This window comes from Micrasema longulum, unplaced genomic scaffold, assembly GCF_059751315.1.
Source record: "Micrasema longulum isolate JH-2025_06_02 unplaced genomic scaffold, ASM5975131v1 h1tg000438l, whole genome shotgun sequence".
In the NCBI taxonomy this organism is placed as follows: domain Eukaryota; kingdom Metazoa; phylum Arthropoda; class Insecta; order Trichoptera; family Brachycentridae; genus Micrasema; species Micrasema longulum.
The window spans coordinates 833,497-858,987 of NW_028277638.1; the positions used below are offsets into that span (position 1 = coordinate 833,497).

The 25,491-nt window shown below is 33.0% G+C and overlaps 2 protein-coding genes across 3 annotated transcripts in view; one reads left to right on the plus strand and one right to left on the minus strand.

Moving 5' to 3' along the window:
- The window catches only part of stet (rhomboid serine protease stem cell tumor), a 436,151-nt gene extending 427,896 nt beyond the window's left edge, over positions 1-8,255 (plus strand). For both annotated transcript variants that reach the window (XM_088226556.1, XM_088226557.1), the window contains 2 exons: positions 6,739-7,007; positions 7,549-8,255. In XM_088226556.1, coding sequence (XP_088082682.1) covers positions 6,739-7,007; positions 7,549-7,847 — 568 coding nt within the window. In that variant the 3' untranslated portion in view covers positions 7,848-8,255. The remainder of the gene's footprint in view (positions 1-6,738; positions 7,008-7,548) is intronic.
- An 8,744-nt stretch (positions 8,256-16,999) lies between these two features.
- On the minus strand, positions 17,000-24,397 carry PGS1 (Phosphatidylglycerophosphate synthase 1). The gene is made up of 5 exons (XM_088226558.1): positions 23,399-24,397; positions 22,496-22,707; positions 19,800-19,870; positions 18,818-18,913; positions 17,000-17,956 (listed from the first exon to the last, which is right to left on the minus strand). The coding sequence occupies exons 1-5, from the start codon at positions 24,243-24,245 to the stop codon at positions 17,707-17,709; spliced, it is 1,476 nt and encodes a 491-aa protein (XP_088082684.1). The 5' UTR covers positions 24,246-24,397; the 3' UTR covers positions 17,000-17,706.
- Between the last annotated feature and the right edge of the window lie 1,094 nt (positions 24,398-25,491).

Sequence of the window (25,491 nt, forward strand, 5' to 3'; positions counted from 1 at the left end):
AAGAGAAGGAAAATTTAGTCAAAATGACTTATTTAGGTTTTGTTTCCCTTGTTTTTTAAAGTCATAGTATTATTTTAACACTTTTTTATTAAATTTTAAGTATTATTTAGTAATATAATAAAGACTAGCATAATTAGTGTATACATAACAGCTTTAGAGACTACCTGCTTACATATTATACATATACGAGTACACCATATTATGTATTAACTGTTATTAATGCCTTGAGGGGATTTTTCTAATATCCATATTATACTTGCGATTGTAAGCGTATACGTATATTATATTTGAACAGTCCATAACTCGTGGTGAAAAGTAATGTTTTGCCAGTTTTCAACGCCTAAACTCACCAAAGAGTTTTTTACTCACTGCGGGTTCACTAGCTGGTTTGTATAATTCGGCTTTTATTAACTTAGATTCGAGTGCTAAATTAATTTGGAATAGATCGCTATCAGTTTATCGTCTTCCAATAATATCGAATGAAATTTCATGTCCCGCCTTAATCAGTAATAATGCAGCCGTGCATTTTGTTTATGAAACATTCTACATAAAGATATCTTCAGTAGGCATTTCCACGGTAGTGGTTTCCAGCATTAGGCACCTTGTGTGTATCCGAAGGGGTGTTGGAAGAACATTCGCGTTGCATTAGGCCGCGATACGCGAGTCGCAATCATTAACTCCAACACTATCGCTGATCTCTCGTCATTTGCTTCTCCCCTATATCGCCAACTGATCGGAATACTAACGAGCGATTTTATATCTCCGATGCTTTTTCTTCTTCCGAAACTCGTATCATCAACTCCTTAATACTTTGATTTCTCCAACTGGCGTTCATTAATAATTTCAATTCGTCGTGTTATTATTTTTCTTACATGCGAGTCCGCATTTACTTAAAAACCATATTTCTCATGCGACCAACATAATCACCATTTTCTTAGATAAACATAACTGTTAATCGTTTGTATTGTGTGTAGGCTTGTCCGGCCGTCTTGACGAGTCATTTTAATGTTAAGATTAAAGTAATTGCGAGTGTTCACGATTTTTCTTTTTTTTTTCAACAGCACTGTACCGTGACGCTATAACTCACTTACCCTGCACAAATAGCATTTTAATGCATTCTTAATTTTTCTTTCCGTCCTTTCGATTTATCGACTTCATGCCGATTCGTTGTTGGAATCTCTTATAAATATTATATTCTACCGTAGATATTATTTTTATTTTTCAAGCGTATAATTTATCTCCCTTTCCGATATTTTAATGTTTATTAGCTACCTGAAACGACGGTGTTCTGTGTAGGTACTGATTCCATACATCTTCTTGTTCTTTAAACCCATTACCTTATTTTAATAGCTGCGTCTCCCCGTGTACATCTATTTTCTATGCGCAGCTATTTTCTGGACCGGTAAAGTCTTTGTTTTTTCGGCACATTTTTAACATCTCACCCCGCTTTGACTACTAAGCGAGAATTTCAGTCACTTCCTCAATAATAATAATTTGTTTAGTGCGCCCGCGCCACAACTCGGAATGCCCTGTAATGAGATAAATATCTGCTGCCCAAACGCCGACACTCCATTTCCTTCGTCAAATCCGACCGTAGACAAAGATACACAACGACTCTTAACTAACCACTGTACAGGAAATAAACTGTCCATCATATAGGATATAATATAGATTGTAATATTTATTTATTTTTTATTGGATTTTATTTTAACGTCTATTACTTTTTTCTGAGGTTTTTTTTAGAATCATTGCGAAAAAAACTTAGCCGGTATTATACATCTCATGAATATTTTATTATCACTGAACGTTTCCCAACTCTTCCAATTGAATATGGCAGCGTAAAAAATATTAGAAATTCGAAAAAAAAACATCGCTCGTTTATTGGGAAATGTGTTTTTCGTCCCTAACGTGCTCACGCGATGTTCGAATGGCTTGAAATAATCCAGTTTATTTCATCGCAAACTTTTACAAAAACCCAAATTCATTTTACCTTGTGCCATTTTTTAAATAAATATGCTATGGTTAATATATTAACCAAAAGATTCCCATACCTACTTACTTTCATATTTCCAAACTTTAACGATAAAATATAATACCTTAGTATGTTTATGATATTATTTTCAAGGGGGAACGGAAGTGGATGACATTAAGACAGAGCATAACACGAGAAATGAGAATCCAATAAGATGGCGTTCTGTAAATAGAAAACCTAAAATTCAAACAGCTTTCTTCGATAAACCCAAACACTACTTTTCCTTTTTTTATATTTCAATTTAATACGATAACATATTAATTCTTTCCATTTTGTTTTTGAAATATGACTAGGCAATCCCAGAGTCAATCATCATCATTATGCCCTTGTCCGCACACGACGGTGCATAGGGCACGACATTGCAAAACTAAATGTAACGTTTATCGATCATCTGTTACAATATTTCAGTTTAGAACCACCTTTTTAATCAATATTTCATGTCGACCTTCCCAGGAATCCAACCCGGGACCTCAAGCATAACTACACTACGAATCGGATTTATCTCCACTTGATTTCCTTATTCAGGATTTTTACCTGAGAGCTGCCATCGAGTCGAAATGATTTGTCCAGGATTCTGTTTCTATTTCGCACACAGAGCTGTATTCTCAATCCGCCGGGACACAGAGATAGTTTATAAAAATTTGAAGTTTCGCAACACCAATTTAACGTTCTAAGATTGTTACTAAAAATATCCTCCCTTTCATAAAACGCCGAGAAAGGGCGCCACATTTCCGATTTTTCGGTTTTTTGCGCTTAAACTTTTTAAATACATTTTTTATGTTCCAAGCCAAACAGGGGACTTTTTTTAAACTTTTTTTCTCACCAGTTAAAAATACTTTTGACAAATTTATTACGATTTAGGATCATAATTATTTTGTTAAAAGACTGATTTAACGTACACCATACGCTAAGAATGTAAGATTTTTACATTTAAAGAACGATATCATATATTTTCATTTCGAACCGGGATGTGGTCCCGTGGTAGTATTATGGACTCATGGACCAAAAGGTCCCAGGTTCAAATCCCACTCTACTACAACTCGATTAGCATTTTTCTAATATAAGTTATTTACGACTTTTAGGAAATGTCTGAAAATTTAAATATTTGGTAAATAATAAAAACTCGGATATTTCTCCTAAAAAAATAAAAGTCAAGTTAAAAGTTATAGTAATTACGAAAATTCTTTTTAACTGATTTATTCTACTTAAATTTTATATTTTTTTTGAAGAACTAACGATAAGTAGTATATTTAATATATTTATTCAGGTAGTAACTAACAAACCTAGGCAATGAATTACTTTAAATCTACAGTAAATATATTTCTATTCTTATAACAATTCATATTTAAAGTTCACTCAATTTTTGCATATCGACGCTAGAAAAAAAAAGTTACCAAGCGACCTTTACAGAAGATAGTCAATAAAAGTTTTTTTTTTTAATAATAAAGAATCTCGTATTTTGGGTGAATGCCGGCATTTATGTACAGCCTAGCCGCTCTTTTGAGTGGCTGTTAACTATTTGGCGGCGACATGTATAAAACATAATATTCCAATATAAATAATTTACCGGAATACCGACGATGATTGACCTTATTATTTTTGTACGTTTTACGTTCCAATTAATTTTAATGGCAAATTTCATTTTTGCTTGATTTTTTTCTCACTTCAACTTTATGCTTTTTTTGTAATAAATTAACTATCCCAGATTTACTATGAACATGCATCAACTTTTAATAAATTATTAAATCCATAAGACAGGGTAGGTAGGTACCTAAATAGGCAATTTATTTGTTCCTAGTTCCTAGAAGTTATTTCGTGTGTCATAGTGCTTAGTCATATTTCCAATCTTGACAAAGTTTCTCCATTACCCTCTACCCGCAGCCCAAAAAGGGGAAACCATTATCAACACAATAATAATTAATCATTACTCATTTATCACATTGAAAAACGTATCGGCACCCGCCAAGCGGAAGGAAAATTTTTCATGACTCAAAAATAACAAAAGATAAAGTTTCCGTATTGCCCGTAAATAAAACGAAATGGTTTTTCTGAACACTACCCACCGTTACTTTCAAATTTGCTTGTCTGTGATTTCTGTATCTTATCATGTAACATTTTCCTTTTCTGGAAAGTGACAAGCTTTATGTGAATTTATGAACGGCCTAGCTTTTCGATTTTCTTGAGAACTGTATTTTTACCGTGATTTTCGCAACCAGTATAATAATTTCTGCTCTATTTTCTTGCCGTATGTTTGCAAGCACCAAGCACGTACATAATTTAGAATATTCCATTTGCAATTTCGTTTGACACCTTTTGTGGCCTCGGTTTTGTGGACTTTCCGCCCATCCACACGCAATGTTCGATTTAAGAATTATATATTATGTCGCCCATAGAATTCACAAATTGTTAATGTTGTCCTGTAAAACCTTGATTCGTTTAATTCGGGTTGGGTACAAATAATTATTTAACCTCCACATATGTTTTAAGATCGTGATGCTTATTTTCAATCGGAAATTTATTTAGGAAACATATTTTGAACATTCATATCGAGGCTAAAACAAGTTCCGAGATAATCGCATTTAAAGTTGTTTTATTCTTTCAGCCCATTATTTCTCCCATCTATCTCCCATCTGCATCTATATCAAAAAATATTTTAAACATTTAAAGACTGTTGACTTAATGCATTCTGTCAGTAGGTAAAGCCTCGAAATCAACTTTTGACAAATTCATTTGTAATGTGACATTTTTGTCATGGAGAAGTAGGGTGCTGAAAGTTTTAACCCTTTTTTTATAAAAATATATTGCTGAATTTAGTCGCACCCTTCATAAGTTATGAAAATTTATTATGTATATTTTAAAGGATGAAGGTGTTTATTATTTATATTTATTTTCTACATTGTGTTCCAATAAAAAAAACCTTCACACGTGTTTATTTACTAAATATTTTTCATAGATAACCAAACCGATTTGTTGATAATGTATTTGTGACTGGGAAATCCCGTGCCAAGAAAGGGGTTTTACTGGTTTTCATTTTATTTGTTTTTGTTTTGTTGGGATTAGTCTACTTCATAGTTTTGTGTTCTATTCCTGGTAGGGTCGCTGTAAAATATTTGTTTCAAAGATGGTTTTAACACCGCAATGTTTCGCGGTTCCTGAAGCGCATCACTCACCTGCATAACCTTACTTTCATGTAACTGATGATCGAGATATGCAGCCAGCGTTACCAGATCTACCGATTTTTCAGTAGATCTACCAATTTTGGGAGCAATCTACCGATCTGCCAAATTCGATTGAAATTCTACCGATTTTTATACATTTCCTCGTTTTTTCCACAGAACAAAATTTCAATGCAAATAAAACGATTTCATATTACAATAATTTATTGCTTCTTTGCTTACTTCGATTGCCTTCAGTTGCTTATTAAAAAAAACTGCTTATCTATCGTACATAAGTATACAATGAATGATATATTAATTATGGAATTGGCTAGTATTGTTAAATAAAATATGATAAAATAAATCATGGCATAGAATTTCATGGCGTTATTGAAAAAAGTAAATATGTCTATTTTATGAAGTAAAATGTAGAGGGATCACTTTTCATATTGAAAATAGTATAAATGGTTTTATCTTCAGTTAAATTTCTATTTAAATTTAGTTGATCATTGTTTTAATAATTTGTTCAGTACTTCAGCAGTTAGCAGTTTTTATTAAGTTTTAAGTTGCACTGAAAGAACTTTAAAACGTTAATTATTTCTTTGTTTGACATTAAAAATACTATATATTTTGATAAAATTGTGTCATTCATTCAACAAAATAAAATGTGGAATTTTAATCTATGTATTATATTATTATTTTTTAAAAGAACCAACTCAAATATTCCTTTTCTTAAATGAATATTTGAGTATTGAAATGAAATGTTGTAATTTACATTTTTTTGTAAGAAAAAGAAGACATTATAAATCACTATATTTTGGTTATTCACTTATTGCAGTCCTTTTGGTTTTCAATTGTTCAAATTATAATGATAAATATCAAGCGTTTTTAACTATTTAAAGCAACGGCCTTAGGCAAAACGGCGCTTTAATTTCGAACAACTGTCAAATTTATTTTTGCCCCCCTTTTTGAGAGGAGAACCCCTCCTTCCCCCTCTCCTGAATCTACCGAAATCTACCGATTTATTTTTCTGATTCTACGTTTTTTCGCTTTATCGGGTCTGGCAACGCTGTGTGCAGCATTATTTGGCATTCCAATGTGGGGTATGATGATAATGTTAAGATGTCTATGAAACTGCTAACAAACTAAATGTGCTAGACTTTGTTGCGCACATTTTTATTTTCTCCGCATTTTTCGGACGCAGCCAATGACGGAAATAGATACGTTATCAGCGCGAAGAAAATGGCATTTCAATTCGTGGGTAATTGCCTTCCGTGACATAGAATAGGTCAAACAGACTAAGTGGTGTGGTAAAGCAAAATATTTTTACGGATCTATCGGTTCCTATGAACCACACCACTTCGTCTGTTTGACCTACATATTCTCGCCATAGTATAATACAAAACAATTTTGTCAATTTATGTACACAAATATTTGTGTTTTTAAAATAATAAAAATAAGAAATTGGATATTATCATTAATATGCACCTGACGGGGCGGCAGTAAAAACCGACGAATTCAATGTGCTAACCTTGTGTTTGTTGTCACCAGATGGCTGCACCTCGGCTTCAACCTGTCCGTGCAGACGGCCGTGGGGCTGCCGCTAGAGATGGTGCACGGGGGCTCGCGCGCCGCCGCCGTGTACCTGGCGGGCGTGGCGGCAGGCTCGCTGGGCACGAGCGTGTGCGACCCCAGCGTGTGCCTGGCGGGCGCGTCGGGCGGCGTGTACGCGCTGCTCGCCGCGCACCTCTCCAACGTGCTGCTCAACTATCACACCATGCAGTGGGGCGCCTTCAGGCTGCTCGCGATCTTCGTGTTCGGTACGTCGCCAACTATAACCGATCTATCGTACACACTGCCTAACCTTTTACCTGACCTTACCTACATTTCCTCCATTTTAACCTAATGTTGGTAGCTATAAATACTTGGGAGTTCATATAACTAAGTATGGTGACATGCAAAAAGAACCCGCAACCCGCCTAGGAATTGCTGGAGCAACTTTTGACACGATGCGTTCTGTATAAAACCCTAGTCACTGGGTTAAAAGGAAATGCTGATTATTTAGACACTCACTAACAAAGGAGGGGAGAATATCATTTTCATATTAATTTACAAACCTGTATTTTGCCATCCCTTTAGTAACAGGGTGCTAGATCCCATCAGATCCGGTGCTCCCTACGTACGTGATGAGTAATAGTCCTGCATTGCGATACCTTAAGCTTTCCTAAATATCATTTGCTAATCTAAAAAGGTCTACTTATCCAATCACTTGAATGTTTTTAGTATTTCTCAACTATTTTATTATCACTTGTATTTTGAAAACTGGCTGATTTAAATTTATTTTTCTTTTTGCATTTACAGCATCGTGCGACGTAGGTTTTGCTATATACTCTCGCTATGCGGCAGAAGGAGGCGCCGGACCTCCTGTATCCTACGTGGCTCACCTCACTGGAGCCCTGGCAGGTCTCACCATAGGTCTCCTAGTATTAAAGAATTTCAAGCAAAGGTTGCATGAGCGGTTACTGTGGTGGGCGGCTTTAGGAGTATACGCAGCGTGCACATTGTTTGCTGTTCTTTACAACGTCATGGGCGCTAACAGCCCCCCAGCTATACCTGTTCCTGAAGCGCAAGTCCAGGACCTTAGAGGGTTCGGGTTTTGATAATTAACCCCCAGATAGGATTTTTAATTTTCTATATTAATGTTATTTCTTCGGGGTCAACTTAATTCTCCTCGCTAGAAAAAGTGCCCTTTCCGGGCAATGCGGATTAAATGCTCAAGTATTTTATAGTCTATCAGAATGTATTGTTCTGTTTTGTAGAATAAATCCAAGTTTCTAGGAGCACGGGAGAAGTAGATTTATTAAATAAATATATTGTGATAAAACACCATCCCGGAAATGGCACTACAGTGAATAGGTATGAAATTGTAATACAAACATGTGGTGTGTTTTGTTGTGATTAAACAATAATGAGAATAATATCTGGATTGCACTGACTTGTCAATTGGCCAGTTTTCCAGAAAATAAAAAAAAATTCAATGCCAGTAAAAGGTTTGAAATCCAAAAAAATATTGCATAGTGTATTTCTGAGCTTTTTGAATAATATAAGATTGTTTTGAAATGAAACTTAAGCATGCTGCGTCATGTATACATCTCGCGCTTTAGATTTGATGTGATAAACTGCATTATCTCCCCAACCACCTATTGTTCTGAGAAGATGTTTCATTTTCGGAAATACCATACCGAGAAGACCCGACGGTATAACAGTGCACATACACTATTTGTGTTTGTTCCACTTCACATTAGTGAGCACAAATAATGCAAACCCTGATGACATTTTGTATATTTTATTTGTTTATATATTATTGTAAGTTGCACTAAAGTTCCTCATATACTCTTAATTTATAGTTAGTGTAAATTTATCAAGGAACAGAGTCAACGTGGCTTATGCCAAATAGTTAATACCAAACCCTGTCGAGTTTCCATGGGTGTTATAAGAAGACTGTAGACAATACAAGAGAAGAGAGTTGATGATGTCTTGAGAACTAAGTAACATTCCGCGAGAAAGTCTATCCTGAAGATTATGTTTAATACTCCTTAATAACAAGGTTTGCAACTACTTCGTTGGTTTCATTACTGTTCATTATATTTTACACACCTCAAAAAGTCATTCATATTCTCTAAACATCGAGTAAAGTTCACACATTGTGATGTGCGTATTTATTTTTGTGTAATCTTTTCTCACTAAATAATACTTTAGACATGAAGATTTTAAATAACTCAAAACCATTGCAGCCTTGTTTTGGGTGTAATATTTTAAATATAATACGATATTTATTGCATATTGTGAATATTTGTAGTTATAGTTAAGAAAACTGAAATAATGTTATATGTTATTAGATGTTAACATTGTTATATTCAATGCACATGTAAAGTTCCCGGTATATCTAAAATACGAACGAGCTACTAACCGAACAATCGAAGAAATAAATTATTATATATATTTATATTTACATGATTACACAGGTTAACTTTTACTAACCTTGGAAACAAATTAATCTGGTATTTATTTTCACTTTTCCTTTTTGAATCTTCTCTGATGATTAATTAAATAAATCAATTCAATTACCTATATATTTTCTAGAAATGGGATGTATGTAACAGGCATGATATTATTTTCAATGTATTGAAAACATTTCTCAGATTTTCCCCTTTTAAAAAGATATTTTAAGTTTCTCTTGTTACTTATAAGTTCTTACAATATTTACATAATAACCTACAGTGGTGTCCAGTATTATGAATTAATTAAAAATGTCTGTGTTTTCACTTCATTTTGCAGATTTGTAAATAAAAATAATTCAATTAATTAATTTGTATAGAATGAAACTAGAATTTAAGCCAAGTTTACCTACTTTAGATATTTTGTACATCTGCGTGTGTTGTATATAATTGTGATAACTTTATTTTCATCCATTATCCAAACTAATTTTACATGAAGCTTAATATTTTCAATTCCATTTATGAATTATTATTATTTATTATATCGCTCAAAGTTATAAGTCTTTATTTTATATACTTTCTGGTATATTTAATAATTGTTATTATTGATTTATATTACTTTCACTCATTTAATTACAAAATACGGCGAATTATTTCACATTATCCTTTTTTTTTTAATTAGCCTGTTTAGATACATTAATGCCCGAATTGCATTGATAGTAATTTTGTTTGATCAAGTTTCTGAATCTATAAAGAAAATTACTTTGTGGATATGATTATTTATTATTTGTCATGTTTTTTTTTTGTAGATACGTGTTAATTTTCACTAGTATAAATATAGATATACTTGCATTATTTAATTTTGTTCAGAATAACTCTGCCCATTCCTTTGATATCCAAAGCTGTAAGTAAATCTTCAGATTCATCTAAATTGCCTTAGTAAAATGTACCCACATTCCAGTTAACGAGCATCCAACTGTTCTTGTACTATTGGAAGACTTTTTTTTTCTTAAACTCTTGCTGGTGTAAATTAGTAAATTTCTAAAGGGTTTTGACTAGTGATGAAACGGATAGTAGTTTGGCCGGATATTCGGCAAATACCTAAGCCGGATATACAGCCGCCGGATATCCGACCATTGTCTAAAAATACAATAAAAACACCCTGGTACTCAAATTTCTCTCATAGTTAAAAACAAAAGTTTTAATGCCCATAAAATAAAAAGGAGTCAAAATATTTTCATGCTTTTTTTAAGGATCGCCTATCGATCAACGAGTTACATAGCAATATGGTTTATAAAATTATTAATTCAATAATTATAATGGTTTTGGATAGTTTCACCCCTTGCGCTTTATTTTTTCCACGCAAATAAATATATTTCACAAAACATCATTTTTGATAAACATATTTTATTTGCCGGTTGATTTCTTTTTTAGAGTGTACAGCTAACATTGATACACGTTTTTATGAAAAAAAAGTAAATGATTAAAATAATGAGGGTTATTTCCTTTTTCCCAAACACGGTCGAAATCAATAAATCAATTTAGTGGCGTTTTCGCGGATATTGAGCTTACCACCTGCTATTTGGCCGGACAGGCCAGATACCATATATCCGTTTCATCTCTAATTTTGATGCTTCCAAATGCAAACAGACAGTAACAGTTCCATCAAATAAACTTGACATTAAATTGAAGTATGAAACCAAAGACTGAAGAGATATACAATGTATATCTTTTATAATAAAATGTATTTATTGAAAAAACTGTTTTGAATGTTCAAGGCACTTATTCTGCTGTAGTTTTGGGAGTTTACCCGTATTATTATTAGTTACGAGTAAATCAATTCTCTCTACTCACCTTTTTAGAAATGCATGTATTGTATTTAGTCAATTATATTTAAGTTAAACTGTAGTTAACAACGAACCGAAGCAATTGTGCGAGTCACTAGATATCCTCATGTATTCCTAACATCACACTGTTTCCCTTACGTGTCCCGTTCTTCGGTAGTAATAACATCTCTCATATTGAACAGTAAGCATTCAGGAAGGAAAACATGAGTGATGCGATCATGCTAGTCAATTAATTCATATGTGTAATTAGATTTGAGGAAAAGTAAATATATTCCAAAATATTCATTTCACCTGAGATGAGTTTCTTTAACATGTATTAAGTATAATACCTTAATGTGGCATTTGTGTGTCTTCCTCAGTTGTAAGAACAAGTATTACAGAAAATCACATTTTTCTTTTGACTACCTCCGGTATAAATTTATATTTTGTATTGTTTTTCTGTTGAAATATGGATCATTTTACTTCTCTTATCTTGCTGTAAATTATTGTACCTATGCAAGTACAGTTTTTCTGTATACATATTTGAATTATTGTACGTTATGTAGGTACAGTCGCTTGCTATAATTCTCACCAAAGAAAGATATTTTAAAGTATTTTCCAATCTAATTTTTTAAAATGAATACCTTATTTGTGTTTAGTATAATTTTTGTATTAAATAAATTCATTAAAAATTAACAATCTTTCGAATGCTTTTACTGTACCTATTTATTATGTAAACATAATGCAATCAAAAACCATAATAAAATATGTATTAACAATAATTATTGTTTTATAATGTTCTACTAAAATAATAAGAACAAACTCTCAACCAATTTTATATATATTTATATACTAATAACATTGTTTCCTTCGGAAAGAAACTTATTGAACATATTGTAAAGAAATAAAACAAATTATGTTATTTATTCAATAAATCCTGTAAGTCGAACATGATAACAAGTTAATTTGTGTAATTATGTTTAATGAGTAACTATTATTTATAAACAAAAGTAATTTTGTAATAAAAAAGTTTATTAAGAAATCAAGAGTTTTTACTGGTAAATCCCTAACCTTTCACATGTCAATTTTTGTATCAAGAGAAATAAATGTAAATCAATTCATTTTGTGTAAGTATGCCAACAATAATTTATCATATAAACATGGGATGGATAAGGATACTAAGGCCTATAATGTAAATCGCCCTTAATTAAAATGTTGCTTTATAAAAAATTAATTACTCTTCATATATTTGATTTAAACTTGGAAAAGCGTGGTACTTAAATAGAGAAAATAAATGAAGACACGAGTGGATAAAGGTGTTATGTTGCAAATTTTTTTAAATGTACCTTTTTTACATTAATGAAGATTTTATGTACCGCCTTTTTATATAAAGCCAAAAAAAGTGCAGAAAAACGATTTTGAGAGCAAAAGAATGTGTTATTTTATCAATAATTTATTTATTTATTTAATACACACAATAGACAATTTTATTGTAGGACAATTTTTTTTATGCACAATAAGTTTTTCTGGGTTATTATGCCGTGTGTCGTTCGTACTCTCTACCGACGTTTCGGATCGCGTTACAGCGTCCATAAACAGAGATGATGGGATGCGATTAAAAACATCCTGGTACCCAGTCATAAAGAAATCGCATAAAGATTGCAATGTAACACAGATTTGTGATACGGTATAGATCCTAAGTACATAATGGTACACATTAATCTAAACGACTACGACACGGTACAAGTCCCAAATACATAATATCACACAAAAACGACTACGACACGGTAAAAATTCTAAGTACCTAACGTAACACATATTCATACACAAATAACATCAACCCTGATGATGGACGCTGTAACGCGATCCGAAACGTCGGTAGAGAGTACGAACGACACACGGCATAATAACCCAGAAAAACTTATTGTGCATCTTAACGGCCGTGAAAATCTAAGAAGTTTAATCAATTTTTTTTATGTCTTGATTTGATAGAAAATTAAGTTTGAAGTATTGTAATTGTATTGGTGTTCAAAACTTTAACCCTATTGTCACATACCACCTTTATCCACTCATTTCTTCAAATGCTACCTCACTCCAAAATTAAGATAGACACCAAAGAAAATATAACAGCAAAGAAATATTACTGTAATAAAAGTAATCAAAACCAAATTCACCTTCTTTGAAATAATAAATAACACAACATTAAAAAAGCTTTTGAATATGGTTCTTAGACAATTTTTATTTCTCAAGAATTAGGCAAAGAGCGCAATATTTTTTTTTCCACTTTGAGACCCGAAAACACGCAGTTGCAAAGGTGCATAACACATAATAGAAAATAAACATTTGCAACGAAGAGGTTGACTGTTAATGGTTTATGTATGGACAATAAAGAAATTGCATACTTTATGACCTGCCTTTTGAGTCTGAACATGTCCATTTGTTTTTTTTTTGCTTTGAACTATTGTGCATTATTTATGAGTAAAGAAATCTAAGTCATTTGTCCAAACCAGAAATTGAGAAAGGACACAACAGACACGTTACTTTTTTTCGACCAGGGCTTAAACGCGTTTAAGGAAGTTTATGGTGAAGTGTTGACAGCACATAGATATCAATTTTGATTTTAAGGTTTCAAATAGGGCAATAGAAATCTAATAGATGCACCTAAATCTGCGCGGCCTTCAAAATTTGATGACATAATCTAATCCCTGATCAAGTCAGATCCTCGATTAACTGTTGAGGAATTATCGCGGAGACTCAAATCCCCATGGTCAACTGTGCAGTTACATTTACAATGCATCGACAAAATTAATAGAATGGAAATTTGCGCAAAAAGATATTTTTTTTTACTGTTTCCTATTACATGTACATATATTTGGGGTGAAGTATGAAGGCAATTTCAGTAATTTAAGAAACGAACTGACCAATAAACGCTCTAAACAACTCTACTTAATTATTCAGGAAGTTAATAATTTTTAAAGCATTGTTTTTGCACTTTTGAAAAGTAATTTTATTTTTGTAATTAAATTACTACATGAATTCAATATAACATGAAATACATTAAACTTTTGGTGAGAATAAAAAGTTATTATTAGTTACAAATAAAAATCACATAATATTATTTAATACTTACGAAATATCACAAAACTGAATGAGGTAAATACAATATGAATGTTTTTTGTAAATAAATATAAACATTACTTGTATACGTTTTTACTAACCCGTGACTTACAAATATCACATACATATATAAATCAAAAGCTTTAGAGGATGTGATGCATCAAATCATTTAGCTAATTTAAAAAATATATACTGTGCATATATTGCTGAAAAATATGTATATATAAAGTGCCGTGTAATGCCACAGTTGCGTTCCGTCAGCAACACTTTCAATAGTCCTACTCCCTAGCGTTCAGGAGTGAGCTTTTATGCCCCGCGAGCCCTGGACAATCTGGCCATTGGCATTTACATCAATACCATAGCAGATAGAGAGAATGAAACCGGACCCCCTAGAGTAGGTAACCCCGACAAATAATTCCACTGAAGAAGGCCACTTCGGTCAACAATTTTTCAGGATACAGCTATGGAAAGCTTTCTCCCAAGTTGTCGTCAATGTCACGCATAGAAGGAGGTAGAGAATATGTTATTTTAAAAAAGAGGGGGTTTAACAAAGCCACAATTAAAATTGTAAAATTCAAAAAAATTATGTACATGATATTTGTAAATATCAGATACCATGTAAGAAATAAAAAGACAGCGTACAGTAATTTATCTTACATAAGGAGAATTTGTACAATTTCCTGATAACGATCTGGATATTTGGCAATTCAGATGATTGGAGTTTAGATAAACGGAGTTCTACTAAAACTCTCTAAATACACGCACAAGTTGCATTTAACGTAAAAGAAATATTCTTTTCGTTACTGGTTTTGTTGGTCTTCCCAAAAACTGTGATCATGGACAGTGGCGTTTATGCATTTAACCCTCTCAATTACTCGCGTTACTATTTATATTATAAAATATAGTTAGAAAGAAACAGAAGAATGAAAGAAAGAGAAAAAATATGATAATATACATAATTCATAACGGGAAGGGAGACTGTTTGTTGAGAATTATACGTAAAGAGTGTGTGAGGCATTCATATATTATTTGGTACTCTTTTACTTCATATGCCGCGCAGTGACATGCGACACATCGGTAAACTTTCGATGTTTTGGTAATTTATCTCTAATTTCTGATAAAATGCTTTTGCTGTGGCTAATAAGTATTTTTTTATTAAAAATTATTTAACAAAGGAATACTGAAAATTTAACACAGTATTTATTATATTATATAGATATAAAAGTTATTACATGCAATATGTAATAGCTACCCATCACCGGTAAGGGAAGGTTAAAAGAGGGCTCAAAGTTAAATTTAATTGATAAAATAAATAATTATTGTGGGAAGTTTTTTGTTGGAAGGCTTTACTTATTTCTAATCTTTACAAATTGTTTAAACGAAGACCTTTTATCGACGCCCGTTTCTTGATTAAAATTGTGCTTTTCAGATATAAGATGATTTGCACTAACCGAAAACTTCCTATAATAAATAATCAATTAAATTGAACTTCGAGCCCTCTTACCTTACCTTTACCTTCCCTTACCGGTGCCGATTGCCTCACACACTCTTTACGTCTCATTCTCAATACTACAGGTATATTCGGGAGCGAGTGAGACAATTTCCCGCAATGAATCGCAAAATTGCCAGTAAGGAGGAGTGAGCCAGTAGCAAAAAAATATTATTTATTTTAAGACTCGAATAAAAAAAAAAATTCTAGTAAGAGCATGAAAATAAAAAGATAAATATATTTTGTAGATTGAAAATTTAAAAAAATAAATAAAAATCTTTAAGAATGTTAAAATAATTACAGGCCTAAACTGCAAATTATCCCACTAAGGATTATATTTATCTAATTAGATTTATATCTCAACAGAGACGAAGGATTATCATTGACAGATATCTCAATCGAGATGAAGAGATTGGAGAAAATGGAAGTCTAGGCATTTACAAGGTTTACGACCTGCCATTGGCTGGTTGAAATGCTGCATTACACATTGTGTAATATTCGCCATTCTGCCCAATGTTTGTGAATTCCACATCACTACAATTTTCGGAAGAGGTATGCAGGTGAAAACGTATGAGGTTTCCTTTCAAGTTGATATTTCTCACAGGCGACATCCGTCGATTTTTTTTTGGTTGAGTTTTATAGTTTCAAATCGTCATTACATCGGTAATATCTGTCAAGAGAACATTCTTTTTTAAAAGTAATTTTACTACTACTACCATCACAACACTTTCCGTAGGGAAAGGCAGAAAGGATGAACCACCACACACGTCTATCCTGACATACATTCCTAGTTTCTTCCACATTTATACAACTTGTCATATGTGGCCGTTGATTGTCTGCTTTAGACATGAACAGACTTGAGATTTTGGTGTATCTGATCATCCCACATCTTTCTTGGTCATCCTCGTCCTACGTTACCATTAAGTCTCGCCATATAGTTTCCCATTCTTTCATCATCCATTAATTCTATACAACCGAACCATCTCAGTGACCCTTTCTTAATGTTATCAATTATACCTGTCTCAAATATGCACCTCGCCTGATTTCATAATTCGTAACCCTGTCATACATTGACTTCCCACATATCCATCTAAGAGATCGCATTCCAACCAAATTCATTCTACTTTCATCCTTCCTCTTTCACTTCCATGTTTCTCTTCCATACATATATGTTGGGACTAAAACTCCGTTATGCACTGCCAGTCTAGCTTCGATTGACATATTTTTATTAGCAACTACTGCGCTTAGTGCACTATTCATTTTGTTGCCCTCATTCACTCTTCTTTCAACATCTTTTCTACTCCTTCATCTCTTGAAACATGCTTCCCAGATACACAATTCCTAAGTATTTTTAAAGCATTTTATTTCGACAAAATAAACTATTTTCTTTTTTTCCATCGGTAAAAAAATTCATCAAAACACATTGTATTATAGCTCACCGTAACAATTATAAAAATGTTACTTAAAAGAAATTACTGGTGCGACGACGAAATATTATACTAATAGTTTATATCAATAATAATAATAAGAAACATTTTATTCCAGAAAGTACTTACTTATGGAGTCTGAGTACTGTACTTTCCATGTACATATTTTATACAACATTGTTGTAAGTGTTGCGCACCAGAAATCATTCAGGGGGGTCTTAACTGTTTAATTTAGCCATGGATGGTTGGACTGCGAGAATCAGGAAGATCCTTGTTTTTCTAACTCTTGCCTAAAACCTACAGAGCCTGCATTTCAGGGGAGAATCGAAAGAAGGAACCTCACCTTCCCGAAACATTTGTGTTGCACTACAGTACCTGGACAGCGTTAAGAGCTGTAATAATGACATTACTTATTACATGCCACTTTTTGACATATTAATTTCTTCGTCTCTACAGTATTTATGCAGAAAATATTTTAAAAATAAATATTTTAAAAGTGGCCACTTGAACCCAACCTATGACAGGTCATAAGCCCTGTAAACGCTCGAATATCCATAATCTTGAAACGAAAATTCTACCCATCTCTGTAGTGATATAAATAATATTTTAAAAGATCGTCATTTTTCTAGGTGTAAAGGACACTAAAACTAGCATGTATATTTCTAGAAATAGTTTCTGAATATTCCCACTGTCATTTGTACCCAAGTGGGAATTTTCCTTTCAAATAAGTCGTCCGGTTTCTTGGCATCCTTGTGCAGCGATTCGCATTCTTTGTGAAGTTTTCTTCTCAAATCTGAGTTCCCTGTTACAATGGCCACCTGAGTCTCTAAATCACGATTCACAGATCTTTCACCAAAATTTGGAGACCCAATCAGAGTAAGGGATGGTAGTGACTGGCCTGCCGGATAGTACCTAAAAAAATGTATTTAATTTGGGTAAAAATTCCACAGTGAATATTTTTTTTATTTTTATATTTGTTTATTTTCTAGTAATTAAAATTGTTGTGGTCCCGTGGTAGTGTTGCGGACTCATGAGTCGGAGATGCGAACACCACTCTACGACAACGTGATTTCTATTTCCTATCATGGTTATTAATTTATCATTTGAAAATCGTTTCAAAATAAAAATACAATTTGGTGGAATCTGAAGCCAAATATTTATTTTTCTATGAAATCTAATACTAATTTATTAAAAATATCCATAAATCTTGTGCCACTAAGAAGTGGATAATGGAGACTGTGAATTAAATACAAAAGAGAGGTATATATACCATAAAAAATATTGAATATATGTATGTACATATAAACATGGTATACATATGAGGTGTATTAAAACAAAGATGACAATCTTTACCATTGGTCTGAAATGAGTTAGATATGGCGATGGATAGAGAAACAAAAATACTATTGACGACTGTAAAGGTTTCGGAGTATAAATGGCAGGAACTCATAAATTTTTGACTCAATGTATTTAGTTCCGCAGCAACGGCAGTCTCTTTTACATTATAGAACAAAAACCAAAACCACATATTAATTTAAAATGAGTCAATAATTTACCGATTAATTGCAATAAAATATATACAAAGAGTAACTTCGAACAACAATTATTATCTCAAATAATAAATTATCCTTGCAGTCTGGGAAAAGTACTAAAAATATGTTGATAGCATATTACTCAAAATGAAAAAAGTGAAGAAGTGGTCTTTGTTTTAACACACTTCATATGAATAGTAAAGAAAATAATTGATAAGTGTTTAGAAATAAAATTTCTTACCATAAACCCTTTCCATGATAAGTCCATCCGGGTTTCTCATATTCTAGCAACTTGATTCTGTTAGCTTGTCCGCTCGCTTCAACATATTCATAAAATCTGAAATCAAACCGAGCCGTTATAAATCTGCAATTAAACAAAATGAATTCGAGATGTTTTACAAAACTATTTACAAGACGACAAATAGTTTTTTAAAAATTGCCAAAATTACCGTTTAGTATATTACAATCAATAAATTGGCAACAAAAGGAAATAAAATAATGAAAAAAGATATCATCTCAAGTCAAAGAAGTTTGTTACTAAATTGTTGTAACACAAGCATAGTATAATCAATAAACATTTTTTTTAAATGACTGAATAAAAATAGTTTTCTAAAAAAAAGTCCCCTTCATAAATTTTACTATTGCCAAATGACTGTACACTGAACTCTCTTTTTCCATAAGGGATACGTTCCATACAGTACTGTGTAAAAATAAGTAAACTCATTAAATAACAATGCTGGATAGGTTTCCCCGTATAAAAATCTGTTTGAGATATCAAAAAAAATTGATTGATTACTATTTATTGTACCATATTTTTTTTTTCAGATTTTCTTTGCATCACAACCAGTGATCCAATCCAATTTACACAACAGTTGGAATGTTTTTGACTTTCCCAAATGATAAACAATGAATACATAAGTTTTTTTTATAACAAATAAGAATCTCACTATATATTTTATCAGTTTTCATGATTTTTAAAGTACAATAAGATTTTTCTAATGCTGTGGGTGTTTTCTGCAAATTGAGAATTGCTTTTTTTGTGATCAACACCATTTTTAGAAAGTGATAATTACAGTTTTTTGTATGAAAGCGGTCTGGCTGTTTTTAGCAGAACATACAATTGACCTCACTGCAGCTGATAACATATTTTTTTATTTTTTTTTATTGTGGACTGGCTGCTTTCTGCATAACTACGTTCAATTATAGCACTGTTCGATACTAACTTTCTAGCGAGCAATGAATATGCATCCGGGACTCCACCAGCTGGACCTGCAGCGCCTTTGAATCCATTAGCCTAGAAAAAAAATTGAATTAGGTTTTTACTTTTTGTTCTCAATAAAAAATATGCTGAATCCAAACAAATTTGCCATTAATAAGAATAAAGACTAATGTAAAAACTATCTATAAACAAAGTATACCCGAAATTTAGTTCCGTTTAATGGGTTAAATAAAACAATAACATATCCAGTAAATCTTTATATCTTAAACTATTTTTCTATTATACATGATGAGGAAGTTCAGTGATTTTTTAATATTTTCAATTTGTTTATAGACTATCGAACTAAGCCAATTTTAAAAAATATATTTTTTTTGTGTTGTATTGCTGATTTTTTTTTTTTAAGTTTTGTAATTTTGGAAATTCTCCGCCTGTGACGTCACAAGTCGGTCGTCAATGATTTCTACTGACATTTTAGAGCCCCGTAGCGTCAAAATGCACTAAACGTTGAAAAAATGGCTACCGGAAACCAGAAATCTATCACAACAAATAACAACGCTGTAATTGATTGGTTGCAACTTGTAAAAGAACGGCACCTTTCATCTCAGAATTTCCCCTTAGCTTTGATAAACGCTGTATAAAACAAAATACGCAGCAGCGTTGGGAGGATCATTACCGCGCTTCTTCTACAGGTAAAATCACTAAAATGTTTTTCCCACCGCTGGCTGATGCAGCAAACTTCCGTCGTCATCACTAAAGTACTATTGAAACAACCCAAATGTTTACCGGACACGGAGCTATGAGAAGTTACCTATATAGGTTTAAATCGAGGAATGACGAATATTGTCCATGCGATGATATTTCTTCACAGAGTATCGAATATCTGTTATTTCAGTGCCCATTTTTCAGTTTACAACGCCATAATTTTGAAGCAGAATGCAGGAAAGATGGAATATCCTTAACAGATATCCACACTGTAGTTAAAAGTAGTTATCACGCGCTATTGTTTTTGAACTTTGCAACAATGGTGATTGGACTCATAAAGGTAATGAACCAAAATCATCAAATTTCCGAGTACCTTAGCCTTGTACATGACATGTAAGGCTACTAGGTACAGGGGTCCAAATAAATAAATAAAAATATTTAAAAAATGATTGGTTAATTCTAAAGACCTTGTGACGTAATTCATTTTTATGAATTTTTTGTAAATTTTTGAGAAACTTCGCATTACAATAAAATGCTCTAATTTTTACAGCATGTAAGAAAGCTTTTTTATATTCAATTTCCCTAAGCACTGAACTTACTCTTTCCCACCATTTTGTAGGCGCTTGTCATGTCGCGGCACAAGCTTGTGTTTTCCCTCTTTATGAAAGGGTGCTGTCTCCAATGCGTTTTTTTGTGCTTCTCAGTAAGAATTTTCGGTACAAAATGACGACAAATTTTTCGAAAATTCAGTTTTTCATAACCAATTTTATGAAGGAGTGATCTTGAAATTCGGGGAAAATCCTCCAGAGAGAACAGGAATCGTAAACTTACGGAGTCTTTAATTTTTTTCTTCTACTACACGAACCAGTTCGTCACTAATCAAGGTGGGCGCCCACATAGTTCAAGGTCGTGCAAATTGTCACGACTTTTATTAAACTGTCTCACCCGTCTCCTTACCATAGAAGAAATCACTTATCACACGCTCTCCGCACACCTTACAGATCTGTCGATTAATGTGGGCTTGTTTAATGTTCTTCCCATTGAGGAAACAAATTACAAACCTTATCTCATAGCTCATAGGTGGTAGGATATTCAATTTTATTCGCCATTTCAAACAACCACCACAAAGCGTACACAACAGTCAGCTAACTCATAATAGACTCATCTCCTTCTCAATAGGTCAGAATATGCAATTGCAGCACTGCGATGGCAAGAAATATAAAGGGAACTTACTTTACGGATATACCCGTACATGATGTCCCTACTGAGTATTTTATATTAAACATGTCATTCAGTATGCATAGTACGGAATTTTGTAAAATTCCTTAAATGTTAGGAATCGAGGATTATAAACTCAAATATAAAGGTACTGTGGTTTTTTCGGTGTAAATATATTCATCTGCCAAAATATGATTCATGTACTGAAAATATATTGTATTGGCTGAGTGCCAAAACTTAATCAAAATAGTGCTTTTAATTTAAAAAGCTTACATTACGCAGTAAATTCTAATTATGAAATTATTCAAGCATATTTTTTTTCATTAAAAACACTACACCATTTCAGTCTCTTATTAGATTCATAAATCGTTAATAATTTATGAGAAGTAAATGGTAAATTAATGTTGGATACTACACTGCTAAAAACGGGCTAAGTATTTTCATATAGATGTAAAACATTGGAAATTACACGTTATTAATATAAGTATAATAATAATCATATAAAATCAATATTTAACGTCCACCCTGCGAGGAATCAAACCCGGAACCTCAAGAATGGTAGGCGAACGCGCCAACGACTACACAATGAGGAGCATTTATCTCCACTCATTTTTTTTTATTTAGGGCTTTAACCTGAGAGCAGCCATCAAGCCGACAACACTTGACCAGGGTTCTGATTCTATTTCACACACAGAACTGTATTCTTCATCTGCCTAGACACAGGAAACTGACACATGGGAACTTAGATACTTTATATAGAGGCATTGTGTTAATAGTTACATTTGGATGTGCCATCAGAAGGGAGCAATCTGCCTCACAGTCGTTGACAAGTGCTCGTGCGTATTCTTGGGTGAGGTTGAAGTAACCAGTTGCGAGGCGGATGCGGGCCCCAGGGGGAGCGTAGCGCAGCATACGGCAGGTCACCTCGCTATCACAGCGGATGTTCAGTCCTCCGGCCTGAATGAGGGGCAGCACCCATGTATCAGAACTGTCTAAAATTGAAAAGAAGAACAACAAAATCGTATTACTTTTGATGACAAGGTAAGAAGGCCGTCCGCTAGAATCGATCACGCTAGTTTTTTTGGCACAAACATTAAATAAAATATACATATAGTGTTGTAATGAGTCTTGGTTTCTTTGGATTACATATATTAGTGTCAATTATTTATTTACACATATTTTTACCTGGCAGTGACTGCACTTACGCACATACTAAGAAAACACCTTTGTTTCAAACATATCGACAGTGGAAAGGCAAGGTTACAAGATTACAAAGTCACAAGGTTACAAAGTCACAAGGTTCACACAAGGACAATACCGCCTAAGATATGTTGTCTTTTTTTTTCAATTTAAAAATGATCACCATATTTGTTTTTCATTTATTCCATCGATTGAACACGAACAGATGAAGGTGTTCAAAATGCTCACTTTTGTCTACTTGACATTCCATTTTGAAGGCTTGCAATCAAATAAAATAATATATCTAACTTAAAAGCAAACACAACATCAGAAAATTTTCTTTCGAGTGACATATAACCTTTACCATTTTGTTTTACTTTTGGAGCTCATTTTCATATTTGAAATACGTAGAAGTTTATAATAAAGTACAATGTTTTGGCCATCATGGCTCGATATTTTAGAGTATTCTAAACTTATCAGTCGGGTAATATTATACATACATACCAAAGTGTTTTTGTCCCCTGTCCCACTGAGTTTCGAGACAATCCTGGTAGAAATGGTTCACCTTTCCACGGGCATAATCCACAAACTTTTTCCGGCTGTCAGTTTCAGGAGACGGAGAACCACTGGCCAGGGACAATGTTCCATTCTTCTGAAGCTGAAGACTAAACCCCTGTACCACGGACACTAAGTTACAGTAAAAATCTGCCAAATCTTTATCCTCAATAACGACATATCTGTCTTGCCGATTCGTGAAATAATCATTAGAGAGATTAGCCCCGCTGATTATAACTGTATTGTCTATTAAATACACTTTCATGTGCTGCAGTTCTATGATTTCGTTCCAACGCTGTGGTATAAGTCTTTTATACATCCCCCGTAAATATGGAGTGTGGTATAAAGATATCTGACAACTTTGCCTATAATTTTCTAATAATGGTAAAAGAACACTCTTTGAATTGGTTCGACCTCTAGATCCTCTGTGATAATCTAATAAAACTTTTATTTTCAAATTTCCTAGAGATCTTTGCATATTGTCTTTCATCGTCAACACGAGATTTTTCTCCAGTTTTCCGGTTCCGAAATAAAGGCTCGCGAACGTTATTCTTTCTTCCGCGTTTTCGCATTTTTTAAGTAATGTGTCGTAGAATTCTTTAGGTTCATTTATTATCGAAACATTTTCCGCTTTCACTGGATAACACGGCGCTACAGAAAATAACCAATTGAATGACTCTAACTCTGGTCTACGAAATGAAAATGCGTGTAACGCATTTTTATTTGTAATCATTTCGGGAATTATTTGAGGCTGGGATTGAATTTCGGCCAGAGTACTAGTAAAACGTCTCCACATACTTAGAAATTTATATATCACGAAAACAACGAGACAAAATTTATGAAAAATGATTCATATTTTTTAATTGAAAATTCTAAATTTAAAATGAATAACATTGAACTTCTTAACATTTTAAACGTCAAAGTCAAAATTTGACTTATCTCAATGTTGCTATAGCAATAATAAAAATAATGTTGCTAAACTTCAGTATTACAAAAGTACTACGAGGTACTTAAATACTAAAAAAATGGGGTTATAAGTGCAAAATGTTTATTGTTCGATGCTTGCTAGATTTTGTACTAAACGCCAAATAGCATTACGGCGTCGCTGAATTTCAGCGGCACTGCGCGAAAAAAAATGTATTCAGTGCCGTACAGAGACTCACAGCTGTAGTACTGTTTGTTTCATCCAAAACAGTGAAAATCATTTATCATGTTGCCGCGACGTGCCCCTTAGTACTGTTTGTTTTTAAAGGTCAAATTGCACTGCGGTGACAAGGCGAGTTACTGGGTGGAGGGTGCGTCCTTTAATTTATGTATAAATTTGAATAACAGCAAATTATTTATTCCTCTACCTTATATTAAAAAAAAGCGTTTTGCTCGAAAAATTTACACTTCTGGCTTCCCTGAGACTTTTTGGAAACTCGTTAAATATGCTTAAACCTTTATCGTATAAATCCTAAAAAAGGAAATCGAGTGCATTTGGTGTTCCAATGCAGTGCCCCATACACCATTGGGTGCACATACGGGGGTGTTGATGAACATTGTGTAGTATTCTCGTACTTCACTGCGTGATTTGGGAATTTCATGCGCCCAGAATCTTTTCTTGCCCTTTCTTTCTACTTCCTCACAATGCAGACACTATGATAGTATTTTCAATAGTCGATCATATCGTTATACACTCACAATGCAAATGGTTGATAAATATATTGACTTGTACTGTCACGCTACTGAGGTTGTAGTGTGTTTAGTAAGTGAAGTGAAGCCTAGGGCCGCTGAAGTGCAGCGCCTCCGTAGTTCAGTTTGACCTTTAAGCACAAGCAGAAATTATAAAAGCAAAATAAAGAAACATGATTTATCGGAGGTTTTATAAATATTTGCAAAAAATGTGTCAGCACCTTATTTTTATTAATATATCAAAAAGCTTATTGTTTTTATTTATTGGACTTTTCGTTTACGGAGGCAAAAACTATTATATAAGATAATGGACTATTAAACTAAGCCAAAATATTTTTTTTTTAGTACTATCAACACTAGGATTTTTT